The 21,440-nt window shown below is 40.2% G+C and overlaps 1 protein-coding gene across 11 annotated transcripts in view; it reads left to right on the top strand.

Moving 5' to 3' along the window:
- Window positions 1-21,440, top strand: part of MAP2K5 (mitogen-activated protein kinase kinase 5) — a 269,517-nt gene that overhangs the window by 172,986 nt on the left and 75,091 nt on the right. For 7 of the 11 annotated variants that reach the window (XM_027067608.2, XM_027067611.2, XM_015078411.3 and 4 more), the window contains exon 17: window positions 11,896-11,925. The exons of the other annotated variants lie outside the window; for them this stretch is intronic. In XM_027067608.2, the coding sequence (XP_026923409.1) occupies window positions 11,896-11,925 (30 nt within the window). The remainder of the gene's footprint in view (window positions 1-11,895; window positions 11,926-21,440) is intronic. 11 annotated transcript variants of the gene reach the window in all.

The following is a 21,440-nucleotide window of genomic DNA, read 5'->3' as shown; positions in this document are numbered from 1 at the left end:
GGATCCAGCTGTCTCAGATTACCATGCCTAAATGTGCATTTTCCAAGGTTGTCAGTGATCGTAGTGAATGTGCAACTGGCAGACAAAGTGAGTGTCTCCCACTGAAAGAGGCATTGTTGGGCTTGCTTTGTGCTCAGAGCCATCTGAACAACCATGAGATTGACAAAACAAGATGGAACAGGTGCTGGCAGTCGCAGCTAAGCATTTTATTATTTTGATGGATTTCAGACTGATTTTAAAGTTTTTCCAGTAGCACATGTCCAAATTGTGGGCGTTTGTATGCACAAAACCGCCCACAATTTGGACTTTTAAGAAAACATTAAATCCACAGAGTCTTCATGTGAAGAATAAAGAAAGAAAGGGAAGACAAAGCAAGCATTTGACAACCCATATTCAGACGTTTGAAGGATTGTCACAGAGAAGAGATACTGCCACTCAATGACTGGCAGGCCAAACTTTCTGAAGTTAACATAACAAGCAAACAAACAAAACTGGAAAAAAAAATCCCATCATTTTCTATTCAATATAAAGAAGAAAGTTCTAATGGATAGATATCCCTACATCCTTCCTACTCCACAGTGGAATCCCCTTTAGGGATAAAAATGCCGGCATTTCCATAGTGACTGAATGACCACATGTCTCAGGTTGTTTTTGTTTGTTTGTTTGTTGAGAAGAAATGCTTTGTGGAAGAAGCTGGGATAAGGTTAGATAAGATGCAATCATTCATTAGTCACTTCGAAATTTTTTAGTGAGTGTCTAACGTGTGACAGGCACTGTGGTAGCCATTGGGAACATTGCTACGAATGAAACTGACAAAATCCCTGCTTTCATGGAACCTACGTTTTAAAGAAGATGCGTGACAATAGCAAGTCATTAGACAGAAACAAACAGCATTCTATGGTACGAGTAACTGAGTGGTGTGGGGTTACTTTTGACTTGAGAGCTGAAAGATAAGGGGCCAACCTTCTAGTGACATCTGTCAACTCTGAATTCTTTGAGTGATGATTTGGGGGAACCACTGCCACTCCCTTGAGATGTCCAGTGGTCAGAACCACTGATCCTAGAATTCTGTCAATACTCAAATCCAGTGACCTGGAATTAGCTTTAAAAATCCTCTTGAGGGGCTCCTGGGTGGCGCAGTCGGTTAAACGTCCGACTTCAGCTCATGTCACGATCTCGCGGTCCATGAGTTCAAGCCCCGCGTCGGGCTCGGGGCTGATGGCTCAGAGCCTGGAGCCTGCTTCCAATTCTGTGTCTCCCTCTCTCTCTGCCCATGCCCCGTTCATGCTCTGTCTCTCTCTGTCTCAAAAATAAATAAACTTTAAAAAAAAAAAAAAAGCTGCTGAGGATTCAACTCAGTTAAAAAAAAAATCCTCTTGAAGGGGCACCTGGGTGGCTCAGTGGGTTAAGCATATGACTCTTGATTTTAGCTCAGGTCATGATTTCATGGTTTTGTGAGTTCAAGGCCCCACGTCGGGCTCTGTGCACTGATTGAATGGAGTCTGCTTGGGATTCTCCCTCTCTCCCTGCCCCTGCTTGCGCTCTCTGTCTCTCTCAATATAAATAAATAAACTTCAAAAAAAAATCCTCCTGAAGATCCTGCAGACCATATCACATACTTTGGTTCTGAATTGGCTAATAGTAACTTTAACATTTTTTATAGCGTTTATTTAGACAATTCTTTTACATACCTTACCTTACACTTAGAGATGAGAATTTTTTTAACTAGAAGAGTGTCTATAGAACTTGTTAAATCAGATCCCTCCTCTGACCAGTGAGGAACCCTGGGGCCCAGAGGAAGGAGGGAGCATGCCCTCAGTGACAGCACACAGTCAGCCTTATGCAGAAGAGGACTGGAATTGAGGACTTCTGATGGCAAGTCTAGCGCTCTGTCCTCTTTTTTTTCTGCTGTTGACATCTTGCTCAGTGTCATTCTTGCAAGAAGGGTGATGACATAACCACCCTGTACATGTACCTAACACTTAACAAAGCCACTTGATATTCATCACCGCATTTAAGCTCCTCCATAGTGTGATGGGAAATGACTGAAAAAAATCAGTAATTTGAGGCGCCCAAGATTGTTCCACCGTATAAGCATCAAAGCTCCCGTTTTGCAAGTAAGGAAACTGAGATCCAGAGAAATTAGACTTTTTTAGAAAGGTTAAGTGACTGGACCAGGAGCAGCAGTCAGGGGTCCTGACTCTGCTTCTTTCATTATACTGTAGAGATTAAGTAGATGAAGTAGTCTGGGAAAAGAAGAGATAAAGAAATGGTACATGTAAATGAGCAGGAAATTAGATAAAGGAAAAGGCTGGTTTATTGGGATTCTGCTCATCAGTCAAGACTGCTTGACACAGGCCTACTACCTACATTGTCCCCGTAGCTGGTTGAGTGTTACCATATTTTAAGGTGTACATTTACCATTCTTTTTCAGAAACCACAGCCTAGTTTATATTTTTAAAGAAATACAAAAATTAACCTCATCTCCAATATGTCTGCTCTAATGGGAAGCAGACAGGTGAGAATGCCATCTAATCAGTAAATATTTATGTCACGCTGTTCTGTGTTGGCAGTAAAGGACCCAAACTTTGCCCTCAGGAGCTCCTTGACCAGTAGGTAGAAAGACAAATAGAAGTGCGATGGAAGTGCATGGGACTGGGAAGACGAGGGAAGGCTGCCATCAATGTCAAGGAAAGCATCTCATTTATCTCTTACTCTTCATAAAGTACCCCAAATCAGTGGCCTAACATAACAACCATTTATTTACTCAGGATTCTGTGGGTCAGGAATCTTAGGGCTCTGCCATTCCACATGGTACCCTCAGGGGCCTCTGGTAAGGATGCAGCCAGATGGTGGTTAAGAATGGAAGATCCAAGATGACTGCACCTGCCTGCGTGGCACCTCAGTGGAAGTGGCCACTCCATCTCTCTCTCTCAGGAGCAGCATATAAACACTAGGAAATACTACGTGATTATGACTCCCTTGACTTTGAAACATCTAGACACAGAAGTGTAGAGTTGGTTCAACTTTGTAGACTGTACCCCAGCACTGACGTTCTCTCCGGTAGTCACAGCTGCAAGACTCCAGTGAGCAGTTTAGAAATAAGGACCCTACCCCCACCCCCACCAAACCCAGAGCTAGTTCTCTAGGGGCTATTATGATTGAAGTTGTGTACTATTAGAGGACAACAGGTCAGCATTTTACAACCGTGTTGAAAGGGTGTCATTTCTTAATTCTCACTGTGAAGATTAAAATGGTTATTGAATTAAGTATATGAGATGGATTAGGGGGCAGTTAACTCTAATCTTTTTCCCTTCTTTCAGCCCTTAAGTCTTTAATAAGAAATAAGCCATTTAAATTAATCATAATGCTTAAATACGTGATAGTGATTATTCTAAGCAGTGATGTGTAAGAGGGCCTTGTCAGTTAAGACTATCAGCCCATAATACTAAAGAGCTTGTATACTATGTTCATTAAAGAATTGCAGCGTAGAAACAACTAATCCAAGCACTTCCAGGTCGGCTAGGCTCTAGAAGACATCACCATCAGGGGTTTATCATAATCAACAAACGCTTATTGTCAACCTACTGCAAAATACCACTTCTGGCATCATGGAGAACATATAAACGTACACGACTTCAAGTTTGCCCTTAAACAAAACTTAAAACTTTCCAGGCATTAGAAACACAGGAAGATGTAGAGCAGTAGGAAATGTCACCAGGTAGAGGATGTGCTCGGCTGCCCAGTAAATGGTATGGACAGGGAGTGATGGGAATTTTGTCTTCAAAGTTGTCTTCTGGGAGTAACTCCTTGCAGGAGCGGAGGAATAATTTGAACCAAGCCCAGAAAGGATGAGTAACTTAGAATTCCATCTGTTCATCTGTTGTTGCACCATCTCAGAATCCAGGCAGGACAACTACCCCCAGTATTGCATTTTGAGTTGGAGTTGTGCAAACATTTGAAAAGCATTCATTTTTTTTTTCTATTAGAAAAATAAATTGTTTGCTTTCATCCACCATGACTGAGCTTTATCTCTTCTTAATTCAGAGTTTCTCACTGAATTTCCTTTCAGTGCACAGAACACCAACAAAAGAGACCTTTGCGAGTTGTTTCTCAGTGACTTTTAGAGATTTAGTTATGTATCCAGATATTTTCATTAGCATCGCTCTGAGTAAAGGTACTGATGGAAATCAACTTGCGACAGTGTCTTTCAAAGCTACAAAAGTGGGTCTCCTTAAAGAGAGGAGGGGTTGTTTTCCTTTTTTTTTAATCGGCCGCCTCATATTTACTATGGCCTGGTGAAATTATATATTGCATCTAAACCATAGTATTCACACAAAAAATAATTCCATCGGAGTTTTTGGTGTAAAGTAGTATAGACAGATAGATTGATACACACACACACACACGCACAGTCCAAAGGAAAATGAGGCAAGTGAGCTAGCATTAGGGGAGAGGAAGGAGAATTTATGTGTTGGGACAGCAGGGTGAGAAAGACCGAACAACGTTTAAAGATTCAAAACAATAGCGTTTAGCATGAAATCTACTTTTTATCATCCTTACCCGGCCATCAGAATGAAGAAAGACAGTGTCCAGCTGTAGCAGTAGTTTGGTAGCAGGAGAATTAGAGGTAAAGGTACTAGTGCCCGAGGGGTGGGTCATGAATTAATAATTGCTATGTGGCGGATGAGCCCGTCAGAAGAGCTGAAAATGAGGAAGTTGCCTTGCAGAGCGCTATCAATCACTCAGTGACCATAACTTCCAGTAATTAGTGTATTTTATGGGCCTTTGCTTCAGTGGCTCGAAAGCACATATGCTCCAGTCACAGCTAAACTTTGCCGGAGTAATATTCCAGGATGATTTATCCTCCTGCTGCACTGGGATATACCCCTATATTAGGTGAAGATTGTGAACTAAGCTGCAATAAAGTGTAAGTTTAGGTACAGTTTGCCCAGGTTGAGACCTCAATGTATCATGCTTTTCAGCATTCATGGTTAGGCTACAGCAAGCAATCATTTTTAACCGTGAAACAAATAAAGCAATTAATGGAACAGCATTAGGATATTGTACTTGTGAATTACTGTTGCCCTCTCCCCATTTAAGTGTCCACTGTAATAAGCCCATTTCTAATTAAAAAAAAAAAAAAGCCCACACTGTATTGGAAACATTTATTTGTAATGCTGTCTTTTCTCCATTATTATTAGTAATCTGTGGGATAGAAGGCAGGACCTTCTGAATGATGGAGAAATGCTTGATTTATTTCTTTGTGTTACCACGTTTGGCCTCCTTAAGTTAAAATAAATTTACTTTTTATCCGTGGACTCTAGTGAGGATGAGTAGTTCTTTTTTAAATACTGGCACATGTTAAGAAGCACTCCTGATGGGAACCTCACATTTAGGTTCTCTCTACACAAAGAAAACACGTTATTTGCGAGCTCTCAGGAGCACTTGGCACTTCTGTACAGCCGTAATGAGTTATTTATCGTGCTTCACCCACCGCACTAGAAGTCTCTGAGGCCTTTGCAGACAGGGTCCTTTGCCATTGCCAAAAACATCTGTAGAGCCCACAGTTCTTAGTGATTTAACAAGCTTTGCCACCAACCTGCAGTATGACCTTGGGCAAATTAATTAAGCTTCTGGTGCCTCCATTGGGCCATAATTCTGTTTGTGTTAAGGAAATCCTTAGAGTTTATAGGAAAGTGTTATGTGAAAAGTATAAATTGAATAGGGAAAAGATATGCACGGTCCCACTATATTCATTTCAACGTGCCATGTTTCTACACCACTTTTAATGATGGTGTCCTTCAATTTCCTTAAAATAGACCCCCGTGATAAGCGTGTATTTCCCCCAAGCAGGGGTGGGAAGGTACACACCATTTGGTGCTTTCGTTACATTTGTTATGCCATCTTTAATTTGCAGTGTATTATAATATCACACAAGTTAAAACACTAATAGAAAAACAAACTGTCTTTAATTAAAGTGAATTAGGTTTTGATTTTAATATATTTGATGTAGTGAGAACTGATAACGTGGAAGGTCCCTAAGGTTATTAGGGCATATTTCTGTTGGGCCTGATGGTGTTAGTAATAACCCTCTTCCTCATAGTTGGAGACATGAACAAATATGTCACTTCATCAGTCTCTGTTACTCGCACTTATGCCCCTCCGCAGGGGTCGCAGATTCCACAAGTTATCAGCTAATGGCGTTATACATTAAAAATTGAAGCTTTCCTCACTCTGAGGCCTTTCAAGGCTTTGTTCTTAAGCCCTAGACACTTTGGAGTGCAGCTGCAAACTATAGGCAGAAGATTAAATTAATTTGTAACTCTTTTTTTTTTTTTTTTTGGTCCTGCATTACTAAATCCTCCACATTTAATTGAAACCCTACTTCAAGACGCTTTGTGTTTCTGTGTTCTTTGTTGTCAGTTTAACCTCCAAAGCACTTTAACACTGGTAAATTGCTGTTATATCCTTTGGATTGTTTCTAAACCATTCAGTAAGAGGATAGTGAAATTGATACATGGGAAGAAAAGTAAAATCTTAGGGTAGATTTTGAGGTATTTAATATTTATTATGGTTCTTTCCCAGCATAGTTTCAGATGATTTAAACTCTCTCTCTAGGACTGTGTAAATTGGTCTTGGGATGAAATCTCACCTAGGGAATTTTATGTAATCCAGTAGTTAAGTCTGATTTTTTAAAAGTTTTCCTGTGTCTGAATGTTCCACAGTAGCTGCTGCATTTCTATAAAATGAAGGTTTAACTGCAGTGCACAATCTAAATGCAAGATCCTTAGATGGAAATTTAATTGTGTAAAATGTGCACAAGGTAATTAAGAACAAATTTTAGAACATTTCAGTCTATAAAGTCCTCCTTCAGCTAGATCACTGGCTATATTGAAAATGCTTATTTTCAATTTGCCGTTATGCCAAGAAACATAGGATACGTGTAAATTAAGAATTAAAAAAAATTCCAGGGCTCTTCGGTATAAGTGTAAATTTAAAACCCATCCCACGTTGTTGATATTCTAGGTAAGAAACTTGATTCACCAAAAACATTTTGAGTCTGTGTCCTGCTCTTGCATTCTTGCCACAATATATTTTTGCTCTCTATCGTTTATGACTCCATGGCCATAATTATTCTTGTTATCAACAGAAGCCATTTTTGTTGGCTTTGTAAATAAGTATCTTCTACCTTTTTGTTAAAATACAGATGTTTCTATCATGCAATTGCTCTGCAGTTTGGCAGTCGTTATGATCACACCTACATATTTGTTGTTTAAATTATAAAATCCAACATATTAAAATGCTGCTAACTCGAGTGAGTATTCCATAGATTTTGATTGGACATATCAAAGATCAATAAGATGACACTAAGGAGGTTTTAGTTTTACAGCGAAGTGTTAGTGGTTTGCTGATATTTAAATGTATTCCCAGTGGTAGGTGTTTTCAGAGCATTCTTTTTCTACCTTTTATATAGTGCATTTCCCACAGTGAACAGAGTATTTAGCAGTTTGCAGAATCTTAAGTATTTGGAATTAAAATGCACTTTTTTAATTTAACATTAAATAGAATCCTGTCCCTCCCCCATCTCTACCTCCATCCTCCAAAAATAAATAAAGCTTTTCCAAATCTTTTACAATACAAGGCGCTCCCCTCCTGGGAATGAAAAGGATGTGAGAGTCATTTGATGAATTGCTGGCGCTTAAGCGCATCCACATTTTTCAATATGCTTTTTTTTTAAACTGGACTTAAGCTGCCTATATTTAAATGCTGCTTTTGTAAAGATGATGAAGAGAGCAAAGATTTCTATTGGCTTAGTCCTAATCTGTTTGCTTTGTTGTGATTCTTTTTTTTTTTTTCCTTTCCTTTAACTGTTAACCTATTTATAAATCTAAATCTACATACAAAGGTCATTGGTTGGCTGAACTTAAACCATTTTACTCAGTAAATTTAATTAAGAAAATACAGTGCAACTCATAAGCAAATGAGTTTTTTCCTAGTTTTAAACCAAACCACCCTCTTGAGTGCTGATTGCCTTGCCCGACCCCTGGTGATACAGAAACAGGCAAAATTAAAAAGGACATTAAAGCTTCATTAAATCTGAAACACATTTAGTACAGTGACATATCTGCAGGCCATTTCAGAGAAGATTACATACTCTCTTTTGTAAGTTTCCTAATTTATAATACCTTGACAATAAAAACTGGGGAAATGCAAGTAGATTAATAGACCGGTAGGGGTAAAAGATACAGAATGGCCCCAGGTCCGTCTGTCTCTGAAACATTCACTCATAGCATATGTGTTCCCTCTTCCCCATAAGGCTTCAGTGTTTATTTTGACTTTTGACAGCCTCATGAAGAACCTGTTCTTCATGCAGCCATATCTGCTAACAGCCCTTTTCCTTTTTTACCTTCCCCTAATTGAACTTGATAAAAGGGTTCTAGGGCCTGGCTATATATTTCCTTCTATTTTGCCACAAGACAGAGAGTGTGGAGCAAAAGCACTGCAGTTGCATTAAACCTAGAAGGACAGGGACATACATGGAGGGCAGCTGCCTCTCCCGGGGCCTTAAAATGACTGCTTTTGGCACCAGCCTAATAGTGCCACTGCCAGTTTTCACTGGTGCAGAATTGGAATCCTGGGCCCGCTGCTGGAGCAGCCCAGGAGTGACAGTAGGCAAGAGAGGACACGATCGTTCTGCTCTGGTCAAGGGCAAGGAATCATTCTCAGTCTTCTGGCTCCAAGGAGGTCAGAGCTGCAAGATATCTTAGATGCAGTTCTCCCAGGAATGAACTTGACAGGACTGAGATTTTGTAGGGTGTCAGGAAAGTACCCACAAGGCAAAGCCAGTCCCAAGAATGATGAGTTCCCCAGTTCAAGCACTGCCACCTGTTTCCAAGCAGACTGGTACCCAGGGGCTCCCAGCTGACCAGCGTGCACTGAATTTTCTCTCTGTTCTCTTGCATGGTGGTATCTTATAGGGTAAATGAATGCTATCAGCCATCCTCATTATATTGTACCAGTCATGACAGAGGCCACCAAGTAGATGAGTGCACGGTCCCAAGTTGACCGTGACCTGGCCTCTCCATAGAACAACAATGATTTGAGAATTTGAAGTTTTGTATTGAAGTGGAAAGAATTCATATTTTTCATTTTATGCCACTTTTTTTAAGTGTTTCATTTCTCATTGCTTATTCGTTCTTCCAACCACAAGAGGCACTGTCCAGTGTTGGTACCAGCCAGCTAATTTAGATTTTAACCACATGTTAGTGGGCAAGTTCTTCTGCCAGTAAGCCATGTGGACAGAGGACAGAGTTCTTCCATAGTCCTCAGTGACATGTTGGACGTATACCCGAGTGAGTGGCACGGTGCCTATAGAAAGACTTGAGATAAAATATTCTAAATGTTGTCTACTACTTATTGTTAGCTTTTTTAGATGAGAGCTCCTCCTCTTAGTAGTTTTCTAATTCCAAATGGAAGGACATGCAAACCTTGTAATCGACAGATGAGTGCGATGATAGATGACAGCTTTTTTTGAGCGGTCAGTGCCTGTCAGGTCAATACAGAATGGTACAAACGCCTGGCCTACCATCTCTGCTGCAGTAGACCATAGTGACTCCTCCAAGATCATTGTGCACACTCTCCTTGGCCAGGCACATGCATGGCCTGTATTGGGTAAGATTGGTGTAGGGGGGAGTGGAAAACGGAGTCTCTTTCCTTCCCAGTTAAAAACAGTATATAGTGGGGCCCGTGGGTGCCTCGGTTGGTTCAGCGTCTGACCCTTGACTTCAGCTCAGGTCACAATCTCACGGTTTGTGAATTTAAGCCCCGCATTGGGCTCTGTGCTGGCAGCATGGAGCCTGCTTGGGATTCCACCTCCCCCTCTCTCTCTGCACCTCCCCTGCTTCTCTCTCTCTCTCTCAAAATAAATTAAAAAATAAACTTTAAAAAAAGTTTATTTTTTTATGTTTATTTATATTTTTGAGAGAAAGACAGATCACAAGTGGGGGAAGGGGCAGAGAGAGAGGGAGACAAGAATCCCAAGCAGGTTCCAGGTTCTGAGCTGTCACAGAGACCAGCATGGGGCTCAGACTCACAAACTGCGAGATCAGGACCTGAGCCGAGTCAGACACTTAACCAACTGAGCCATCCAGATGCCTCCCCGAAAACGCCAGTGTATAGACAACAAACATAATCACACAAAACTGTGAAAGGGAGTTTCACATCCACACTCTCTTTCCATCATACCTTCTTGTGTTGTTTTTGCTGTCCATACTTTATACTAATCTCTTGATTAATGATATTACTAAGTGAATAATGGTAGTATAACTTTATATCTTGAAAATCCGTGAGCTCTAAGAAATGAGTATAAGGTCATGAAACTTCCTAGGCATTGCAAAACACACGCACATACACATATAAAAATATACATCCAAATGAGTGTTGGCCTTTTCAAAGTAGTCACCTTTTAAGTCATATGGTTTATTCCTGTTACATTGCTCTTGCTCAGACTGGTTTTAGATCTTTGAAAATTAACTTCAGCATTTTCATGTCTATCCTTAGTAAGGGTATCTTGTTTATTTATTTTTATTTATTTTTCAGAAGTGGCTTTGGGGTTTGGTAATATTCAGACTTTAGTCAACAAATAATTTACATTTTCAAAAAGCGCAGGGAGCAGAATTTTAAGTCCAAGATAAAATGCGATTCTAGCAAAATGAAGTAGATGTTCTCTTGTTACTTGAAATGATTCTAAACACAATTCCAAAAGAGTTCAAAAATGTTTCCGTGGTGTCTGTGTTTTTTAAATAAATACACAACGTCTCAAGATGTAGAAGAACAATATAAAATGCCAGAAAGAACCTGGATTAAGTTGCAAGCCTAGGGTCAGGCCCTAGCTTCTCATTAACTGTGTAGAAACTTTTTCAGTGGGGCTCTTGGGTTCTAATCTGTGAAATGGATTGATACTGTCATGGGTTCATTCCAGCTTCACAGTTCCCTGATACAGCGATTCCACTTCGAAAGTAGTTACAAGTATACAGAGAAGATTTCAGGCCTGAGAATGGGCCACATTATGAAGTTGCAAAGTTTTGCTACTATTTTCTTTAAATATGTTATGGCGTATTTGGTAAATTTGATCTTACTACTTTATATCAACCCTGTTCCTGGTGGAATCATTTGGTTTTTACAGGTGAGAATTCCAAGACCAAAATTAAGTGACTGGCCTAGAAACACATGGCAATTTACAAATCAAGCAAAATTGGAAGCTCTCTAAAGATTCGTGTCCCCAATTTCAGACTTTGACCTATAGTGTTGAATTCCCAGCCTTGAATCGGCCCTTTCCTACTAATGGTAGCTCTTTATTCCTAACAGTAGATAGAAAGTGAATGAAAAAACTAATAAATTGATGAAAATAATGGCAAAAATTTCTATTTCATGTGGCCCATTCCCCATATCCTATAACACTGCGTGTGTACTTGTGGCTAAAAACTCTACACAACTAAGGGCTGGGAAACAAGAAGGTGTCTCCATCTTACAAGAGGAGAAACCAACAGTCTCCTCTAGTTTTACATCTCTGTCTCAATGAATATTGTCGCACACATGTGAATGTGAATCATGCCCATAGAGCTGAGAACATTCCTAAGAGAAACCACATAATGGTAATGTTTAGTTGTTAAAATTGGAATATTTTATCAGGGATGCAACATTGCCCATTGAAAACGTCCATTCTAAATACAACTCTTAAGGTAATTACAGCAATAGTTTAGTTCCTGCATCCAAGGTTGTGAGCTTTTTATATTTGCTGGGTACAGTTCTGAAATTTAGTGCTTGTCTGTCTTAAGGAGATCTGCCCTGCATGCAAATCTATAACTAGACAAATATTATTTCCTTTCCCAGCTTGCTCTTGGGAGGTTTCCATATCCCCAGGTAAGATTGTTCATTACTGCCGTTTGCCACTGTGACATTCATTCCTATGTATGAAGGTGCAGGGAGCAATTGTGAACATTTGAGCCACATACAAATAAATCTGTCCTGTTAAATTGAAAAGTGATATCTTAAAGGAGTCATTTAGAAGTCTCTATTGATTTTTGATTTTTTTTAAACACCAGATTTTTTTTCTCCTCTTTGTTAAAGGTTGAAAGGCATCATCGCGCTCTTCCTTTGTGTGACATTGGTGGTGTTTTTCCTTATCCTAGCCCAGTGCCATGTGCTCATACTGAGGTTAGAGGAGAGGCACAGCCTTTTCTTGATATACTGTTTGAGCCTTTAGATCCAATTAAAATTATTTCAATTAAAAGGTTGAGATGAAGGGTGAAATATGTGATCTGGATCATTATTTTTGCTAAGCAGATAGGCCCCCAGCTTTATGTGGGTGTGATTCTGAACATACTGTTTTTTAAAAAATTTGACTCTTGCTGTCCACACTTGTAAGAAAGCAAACTGTCCGTTATGTTACCGTTACTGATGATCATCTTTATAATTTCTTTAAGATTCTTATTTGGAAGGGTGCTGGCACTTAAACTATAAAGGTGTTTTGTGGTTTGAAAATGATTCCCCCGTGTATGTGGGGGGAAATAAGTGAAATGTCTAGAGGGATGAAAAATGAATGGTTTGACTGTTTTCCTCTGGTTGGTGCTCCCTGTTTTTCTGGCATCTTGGTCTGTACAGGCCAAAGCGCCTGGAGGCATGTCTGATTTAAAGGTTGTGTTGGTCTCTGCTCTTTAAGCATCTATTAACTTGCTATTATTATGCAAATAAGTGTTGTATTACACATACTAATTTATGCATGGTTAGATTATGCAGATGCATCACAAACATGGTTATTGAATAATAGGATGGGGCTCATTCACTCTGCCATCTTTATAAGCTGTTTTAAGCGAATTCTCCTGGTACCCATGTGGACATTTAAAGACCCTTCACTTGCTGAAATGTCTCTTTTGTATCCTCTTTCTTTTACTGTTAAAGCCCTCAGATAAGTGGGGGAGACATCGCCTAAGTTATTAGGTTCAAGAGTGTTAGACTCACTTTTCAAATCTGCAGGCTTCTTTGTTTAAACATAATCTTTTCCTTAAAGAGGAAATCTAAAATGTAATCGCTTGGCATGCATGCTAGCATTTAGTCAGATTTTAGTGGATACAGGCTTGCTGCTTAGCTCTAGGTAGCCCATCAAATTAAAATCACATTTTCAGGATTTATAGCTCATTAGAATATTTATCTTGGTAAGCCTCTTATCCTGTCGGTAATTTTTAAACAATTCACTGTTTGGCCAATTTATACAATCCCCTAAAATTCTGTAAATGAAAAGACCCTGTTACAGTATATCTCTCAGAGAAGTCTTGGTAGAAAAACCTGTGAGCCATCTCGTAAAAGTGCCAGAGATTGAGAACGTAGCTATGTTCTTGAGATTCCTAATGTGTCAAGTAATTAACCAGTGAGATTTGGTAAGTGATGAGTGTAAGAAACAGATTGCTATTGCGTTTAACGAATGAAGCATTTGAATGCTCTGGTCAGATTTGGGAAGAGGCTGTACACCTTTGCAATTCTGTTTTTTTTGAACTGTTTAAGTATGTGTGTGTGTACTTGATCAGTCAAGTAGAAGCTGGAAAATTCTAATGTGCTGGGCTCCCTTGTTAGCAATAACCTTTATGCCAGAGTCAGAGGGAAAACCGTATTCCTTGAATCGTGATCGAATATTGTCACCAAATTGGGACTTTCATTTGAAATAATAGAAGCAGCTTTGATGCCATCAGGCCTGTTTCCCACGTCTTTCATCAGAAGTTGGTGTGCTTCATTGCTAAAATCAGCAATGACGTCAGGTGGAGTTGGCATCTATTTCACAGGCTTGGCCCTGGAGACTTCAGACTGGGAAAGGGTGCTGTAGCCACACGGTACCTGCCCTTCCCTTTGCCCTCAAAGCACGTGGATAACAATGTTTATTTTCATAGTATTCTGACACTGGATTATGAATAACACCTTCTCTTTGGCCCATAGTATCTCATTTGAACCCCCAGCCACTCCGTGAGATGGTGTCCCCTTACATTGGGCAAACAGAATGGTTGATATGTGCACTGTTGAATTGCAGCAGGGTTGCAGTAGGCAGGAGTGAATCACGGACATCGGGATTGGGAGGGATCTCAGACATCATCGAATCAAACCTCTGTACCGTATCTCTGGAAAGCAGACATCCACACTCTGCTTGAACACCTCGGGGGATAGGAAACTCCTTACTTTATAAACAGCCATCCAGTCAAAGCAGTGTTCTGTTTACCAAGCCGAGGACTAACTGCTTCATCCTAATAGTTGCCCACTGATCTGGTCCTTGAACACATGAAAACCTTTCATATATTCTCATGATCACATAGTTTGGCATCCCTTCTGTCAGGGCCAGAGGTGGGACCAGGACATCACTACTCTGAACTCAAAGTCAGATCAGGGCATCAAATCCGAGCTCGTCACTAGTGGCAAGTTGAGAAGATGGGCCTGTTGGAGAGACCTCTGGACCAAAGGATGAGAATTAGAACCCAGCTCCACCACAAACTGTAGTCACCACAGGCCTTAATTCTTGCTTTGTGACTCCTTGGGGCTTCATTTTCCTAACTCTAGGATGAGGATCCTGATACTTGTCTTTTCTATCTGATGAGAGCAAGTATGCAGACGTAATGGGCTTATGGATAAGGAAACCACTTGCAGAAGTACAGAGGGCCATCCCACTGGCCCTAATGTTGGGCTGTAGCACACAATGGAATTTCTAATAGTCGATCAAAGGTCGCGAAAGGATGGGCTCGGCAACTGCCAGCCACAACTGGAGCAGAGCGTAAAATGAGTAGAGAGGAAAGCGGAGAGGAGAGTCTAGCTTTGAGACTTCTACCAACCTGGCCTCAGTGCTGCTTGCTGACAGTGTCGTTAGCATTGCCTCTTCCTGCCGGTGACACCGTGTGTGTTTCCAGTGGGGATGCAGATGAGGGAAGGGTGTCAGGAAGATGTTAGGGAGACTCTCTGGCCTGGGACCAACATAAAAATTAAAGGACTGGATTTTTGTTGAGATAATTATTCTATATAGACTTCATTGTTTTGTGCTTGAGTTTTTATCTGTTATTTGGAAGCACTCTCTAGTTTCGTTTCCTTTAGGCCTTTAAGTTGGAGAGCCTCATTGGCATGCAGTTTAGGACTCTACAGAAAAAAAGTTTAGGAGCCACTCTAAATGCTCAGGCGTGTTAATGTTACTACACCTTATAATAGGAAGAACAACGATGTCGTGGATTCGCGTAACTCTTTTCTGCCATCGAGCTCCAGGTCACGTCCTGTTATCTGACTCGGGCTGCCCATCCCACCTACAGGGGCTGTTCTTCCCAACCTCCAGGGGAGCAGACTGAGGCTTGGCGAGGTGAGGCACCTTGCCTCAGGGATGAATGGGTATAGTCAGATAGATGTAGGACTTACAGACAACTAAACCAAATGAGTGGGCTCTGTGTACTCCGAATTTGTTTGGCTGTTTGTACTACTCTTCTTCCCGCTGAGCCCCTCCAAGTCCTTTCCTGATTTGCCTTCTCCACCGTAGGAGGCCTCGTGTGTAGGTGAGAGATGCTGCATGTCGGGGGCCATGCCGTGGTAGATGATGACAAGACCATTCCCTAGAGGCCTTTCGCTTTTCTTACCATGTGATTAGCAGAGTCACAGCAGGATCCAGAGGGCTCCAGAGCTCTCCCTGACCCCAGTGCCATTAAATTCTGCGTGCCTGTGAAGCAACGGGATCATGAAAAATTGTGTTTTTAAACATCTCACAAACGTAGCATATCCATTTCTTGAACGCTTTAGCATTAATAGTAGTCTGGAAAGATGTGCAGGTCTGGACAAGGACTGGAGCTGTGTAGAGCTAATCGTGTAGATCCAAATTCAGTTGACTTAAAAAACATCATGGTGGGCAGTGGTTTGTTTAATGACACCATAATTGAGGAGAACTGAAAAAGATTGCCTGCTAAAAATTGTCACCCTTCATTCAAACTTTACAGTAGTGCCCTGCATTGAGACGATAGTAAATCCATTAAGGAGACTTCTCAGGAGGGTGTTCTAGCTCTGACATTTTGGAGATTTGGTAAGCAGGATGCCACAGGAAATTGAAGAAAATACAGATACAAACGTATTTAAAGTACTTTTATATGTATAAAAATGTTGTTGTTCTTTTGGCTACAATTCCTGATCTTGGTTAATAAATTACATCAAAATGACCTGAAGTTAAAAAAAGGGAAAAAATCTGAGCAAATAGTGCCCCTGGTATTGTAAAGCTTTGAATGTTTTCACACCCCATTAATTTATTACTTCTCTTTCTTCATCTTTAAATTTCATTTTTTTTTTCAAAAATTCCGACTCCCCGCTGCTGCAGTGATTTTCATCTTGTTGTTAATTTTCCCTGCTCCATATGGAGCTCCAGACATTTCACCTGGAGGCTGTACTAGATTTTGTTGTAGTGATCGTACTTCCGGAGGCCAAAACTGTCATTTAGGGTTCCTGGTGCATCTGTCTGCGCCAGGCTTTTCACTGGCATGGGAGAGTGTGAATAACAAATTGGATGCACCTGAGATTCAGATGATTAGTGTGTTTTGTGAATCTCCACGACTTGTAAGCAGATAGCTCTGGGGGGGGTGGGAGGGCTAAACAGCGACTGTGGGTGAATCTGTACTCACACCTTACATTTGGGGCTTTGCAAGGGAAGTGCAAACATCCCAGGCAGTCTGAGTGCAGAGAGAGTAACAAATATTTCATCCTGCCTTGTCATTGATTAGAAAAGAGCCTTTAATTTCATTTCACCCCATGTTGTGATTAATTTGCATTCTTTGTCAGAAGTTAATGGAGTTTTTTATGGTTCACTCTGAAATCCTTGAAGACATCAGACTTGATCTGATGTTTATACAACCGCCAGCGGAATTTTTTCGTTTGATTGATGGCAAGCTTGATGTTATTCCAAACGGCTTTTTAAGCTGTTTTTAAGAATTATTTGAATAAAATGCAAGCAAGATATTGTTGTAACGATCAAGATTATCTGTTAAAAATCTGTTTCAAATAAAGAAGATGATAAGTAGTAAAAAGGATCAAAAACATAAGAGATAAAGTGAATAGCGACGTTATTTGTTAAAAATACATAAGAATGGCATTCAGATAAATTATTGCAATATATAGAGATCATTTTTCTTGAAAAAAAAATATATACCATCATCTGGCCAGATAGAATAATTAAGGCAAAGGTAGAAGGAAAATCTAGATCTTTGGGATTAAAAACCTTTACTACCAATTGGCTAATTCTCATTTATTCTGCCAGCTTTTACCACCAATGTACGAAATAGAGATCTACTGTTCTTAACTCAAGGAGACAGGGTCTGTCAGGCCTGTTAGCTGAACAAAATGATGACATATTACTTGTCTCAATAAAGAGACATTCTTAAATCCCAGTACAAGTTAAACATAAGTGGATGATAGAGGATTTTAAGTGAAAGACATGCATTCTTAATAGTATAACGACTGGCTTTTTTCATAGGATAGTACAGAAATGAAATGCCCTGTTTTTAAAAGCAGTATATACCCTGATTGTTTGTGTGGGTGAAAGGAATGTGTGTGTTTTTATCCCGTATACACTACATATCAAAGTATGAGGGGAGCTGAGGGTGGCGTTTGCTCAGAACTCCCTGCTACTAACCAAGGAAATATGTTGTGCAAATGCTTTTTGATTACTAATACCATTTGTTTGATTTGGGGGCTTTGCCTTGCTTCAGCAGATTCTTGCTTTGCTGTGATTGCTGCTAGTGAAACTTGCTCATAGGTCAAAAAGCTACTTATCTGAGCACTTTCATTTAAAACAGATTAATTTATTTGCTGTATCTGAAAGTTTGCTAAATAATTGGGTGGTTTTAATTGAAGTTACTGCTTTCTGATCCTTGTATTAACATGATCTAAGGTCCTTTTTATTATATGCAATCCATATTATTGACCAAATTTGCCCTGTTTTCATTTAAATGTAAGCAGCTTGTCAAGGAGAAAATATTTTGTTTAACTTGGCTTGGAAACCTGCTATTTTAATGTGGTTTTTTTTTTCAATTGACAGACTGTCTTTTAAACATTCATTTATTCTGTAGTAATAAATTGTGCTCTGGATAGAGCATTTGTCTCATAATGGAGTAGAAAGCGTATGTTCTTAAAACTATTTTAAAATATTAAACACTTTTCAAAAGATAATGCTGGAATTCTGAGTTTTATACCTTATTTTATTCATATTTTAAAAGCCTTTTACTGTGCTATTACTAATCCTAATTTTGATAATTGAATGTTGTTTTATATTCAATGTTAAATTCAGACCATCGATTTTATTATTTATGTACTAATGTACTGATCATGACTAGAACAATGTAGAATTGCAAAATAATACCTAGAAAGTTGACCTTCTTTGAAAAAAAGGGATTTGGAGTTTATCCCTTGTTACATGAACTTTTTGAAGTTTAGAACATCAAGGGTTCTATAAAATCATAAATATCCATTTTTTTGTGTGAGGTCTGTAGTCAAAGAACAAAAAAACAAACAATGGGTAATTACCCCAGACTTCAAGTACTCACCTTTAGTTGGCAAGAGTCCAAAAGCAATGTGCGTGCATTTTTTTGCTAAACAGGTTTCTAGCCTACATGTTTTAATTCATTGATTTCATTCTTGTTATTTAGGATATAGACATTTAAAATAGAGCGTTACTTAAAGCCATACAGAGTCTGATTTCGTGTTCCACAAAAGGCAGAGGTGAAATCTAAGTGATAGGAAGATGCTCCCTTACATACATATGCTGCTTCCCAGGAATTTTGAATGTGGCTGTGCCGGATTCTTCTCCCATTATGTATCTCATGCTTATCAAGAGATCTCCCAATGTTCTTGGCTTAGCCTATTGCAAAGATAGGAAGTAGGTTCCTAGTGTGTCTTTGAAATAGAGCAGAAATGGAATAAAGAAAATCCCCAAAGAGTGGGTAGCCTAGAAACATGACATTTTTCCCTAAAGATAAATTACTTGTTAATACCTCGATTGAAGTATATGCAGTTAGCCAGCTAGGCTGGTGAACCCTGGCTTTTTTGAAACACTAACCCCATGTTGGTTTGATTTTTATAGCACCTTCTAAACTACTCTATGACGTAGATCTCAATTGAATTCAACATGTATTTGTCACCAAGCACCTACTCTGCCCTGGCACTGTGCTACGCACCGCAAGTCCAGCAAGGAAACAGATGTGGTCCCTGCTCTCAAAGAGTCTAGTCTAGTGGAGAGAAAAATATAAAACAAACAAATGACAGTTGATGCAAAAGGAACCAGACAGGAGGTGGTGTGCTCTGCCCTCCAGAAGAAGAGGTCAGCTCAGTTCAGAAAGCTGTGAAGGCTTCACGGAGAAGGTGATGCCTGAGCTGAGGCTGTGAGGCTAAAAAGAAGGGAAAGAACTTTCCAGGCATTCTCATCAGCAGGAGATTCATCCGGTAAAAGATAAAGGTCTAAAGCAGCATGTTGTATGCAGTATCCTTCTAGTACTTTAATTCACTAGGGTACTACTACTACTGTTACTCTCATTTCCCTACCTGTTTAGGAATTTCCCTGGGTAATTTTCAAAGCAGCACTGGGAGGGCAGTAAGAGACAGGAGGGCAGAGTGGTGGAGGAGAGAGGGGTGTGTCAGGACAGAGATGGCAAGTGCAGCAAAAACCAGGTAATGAAACTGGGATTGAGAATTTCATGAATCCCTCTGAGATGACTGGGAGCCAGCCTGAGGTTGGAAATGATTACGTTTTAAGATCTCTGCCCCTGAGGTCAGCTGGTACATGCCTCTGAGGGCCTTGGCACATCATAGGACGTTTTCTAGGGAGGGGGGGTTGTCATGATCAGATGAGCTAATGCCTAAGAGGACACTTTGAAAAATATAAGAAGGTAAACAAGAGCTAGGTAATATTAGTATTATTTATATTTCTGGGAAATACTTTAGGGATTTACCTATATAACTCTGAAAATATATGACCGTGTCTCACGTCTCACACCAGGTAGGACTAAAATGAATTACTTTTCTGATCCCACAAGAGCCTTCCTTTACAGTCTTTCTTTTTTGAGTTATAATTTATCATTCACGATCACAATCATAATATATAGAACTATATACAGAACCCAGTGATTGTTATGTCAGTAACTAGGGACCCTGATTCTTCTATGATTTTTAAATAATCAGCTTAGCCCAGAAACAGAATTGAAGTTTGAAGTAAGGAACCGAGCGCCCAGTCTGGCTTTCAGGTGGCAACTTTGCCGTCTCCCCTCCCTCTTGGGCTCTGTGGTCTGAGAGCCCTTCCACTTTTCCCCCTTTGGTTTCTCTGAGTGCTGTCTGCTACTTCATGGCATCATAGAATTTCAGAAGGTGACGAGATCTTACAGTGACCTGTTCCAACTCTTTCACTTTATAAAGGAGGAGATGAGATTCCGATAGCCATTCAGTGACTCACTCAGGATGAGCAGGTGTTTGACAACTTACCGGGTCAGACTGGTTCCCACTCTAGAGGGATGGTGCAGGGAGAAAGACACCCAGAGGCTTTGAGCCCAAATGGCCATTTTTATGGTACACGACCATCCACTCAAGTGCTGCATTTAACTGGTGTGTCTGCAGAGATAGAAATTACTGTCCCAGGATGCTACATGCCTACCAGGTAATTGCTGATGGGTACAGATCCCTCAGGGGAAAGTGGTCCTCAATAGCAGTAATACCAACAGCAACAAAGACATCAACTTTTATCATATACCAGTGTTTTACTTATACTATTCAGTATAGAAAACTTGGGTAGATTTGAGGCTCAGGATTCATTGGCATCCAACTTAAAAAGGAGGCGGACGTGGCCAGGTTTTGTTTGAGCACAGAATACTTTTCAGATGTTTTAACAGTTCTGGATTAATGCCTGGGGGGCTTGGGAATTCTTCCTCAACTAAAATGTTAATGATGCTAAGAACCCGACCCTCTTTAGTGCCAATAAAGTGCACAAGCTAAGTTCATTGAAAAATCAATGCGTTGCCTAAAAGGAGCAAAGAGCTGATTCGATTTAGGATTGGAGATTGCCCAGGACACCCCAGGTGGAAAGAGGGTCCCAAGGGCTGCTAGGAGCTAGGAAAGGAGGCAGTTGTCTGTTTATGTCTACAGCCAGGGTGTCAGCTCCAAGGAATTGTGGGAAACTGAGGCAACCAATTCGAACCAAGCGTGGACTCTGTTATGCCATACCCTGTCAAAGTCTACAGATAATCACCGCCATGCAGAAAGGGAAAGAAAAGCTGGAGAACACGCTAGTCTTAGGAGGAAAGGAGGTCAGAGGAGGAAAGAAAGACCAAAATGGCTAATGAAGCTTGTCTTGTTTTCTGTTCAGAAACAGGTTGCAAAGAGCACTATTCAGGGCATGGGGAGAC

The sequence above is a fragment of the Acinonyx jubatus genome, chromosome B3, assembly GCF_027475565.1.
Source record: "Acinonyx jubatus isolate Ajub_Pintada_27869175 chromosome B3, VMU_Ajub_asm_v1.0, whole genome shotgun sequence".
Lineage (NCBI taxonomy): Eukaryota > Metazoa > Chordata > Mammalia > Carnivora > Felidae > Acinonyx > Acinonyx jubatus.
This window is presented reverse-complemented; position numbering and strand designations above follow the sequence as displayed.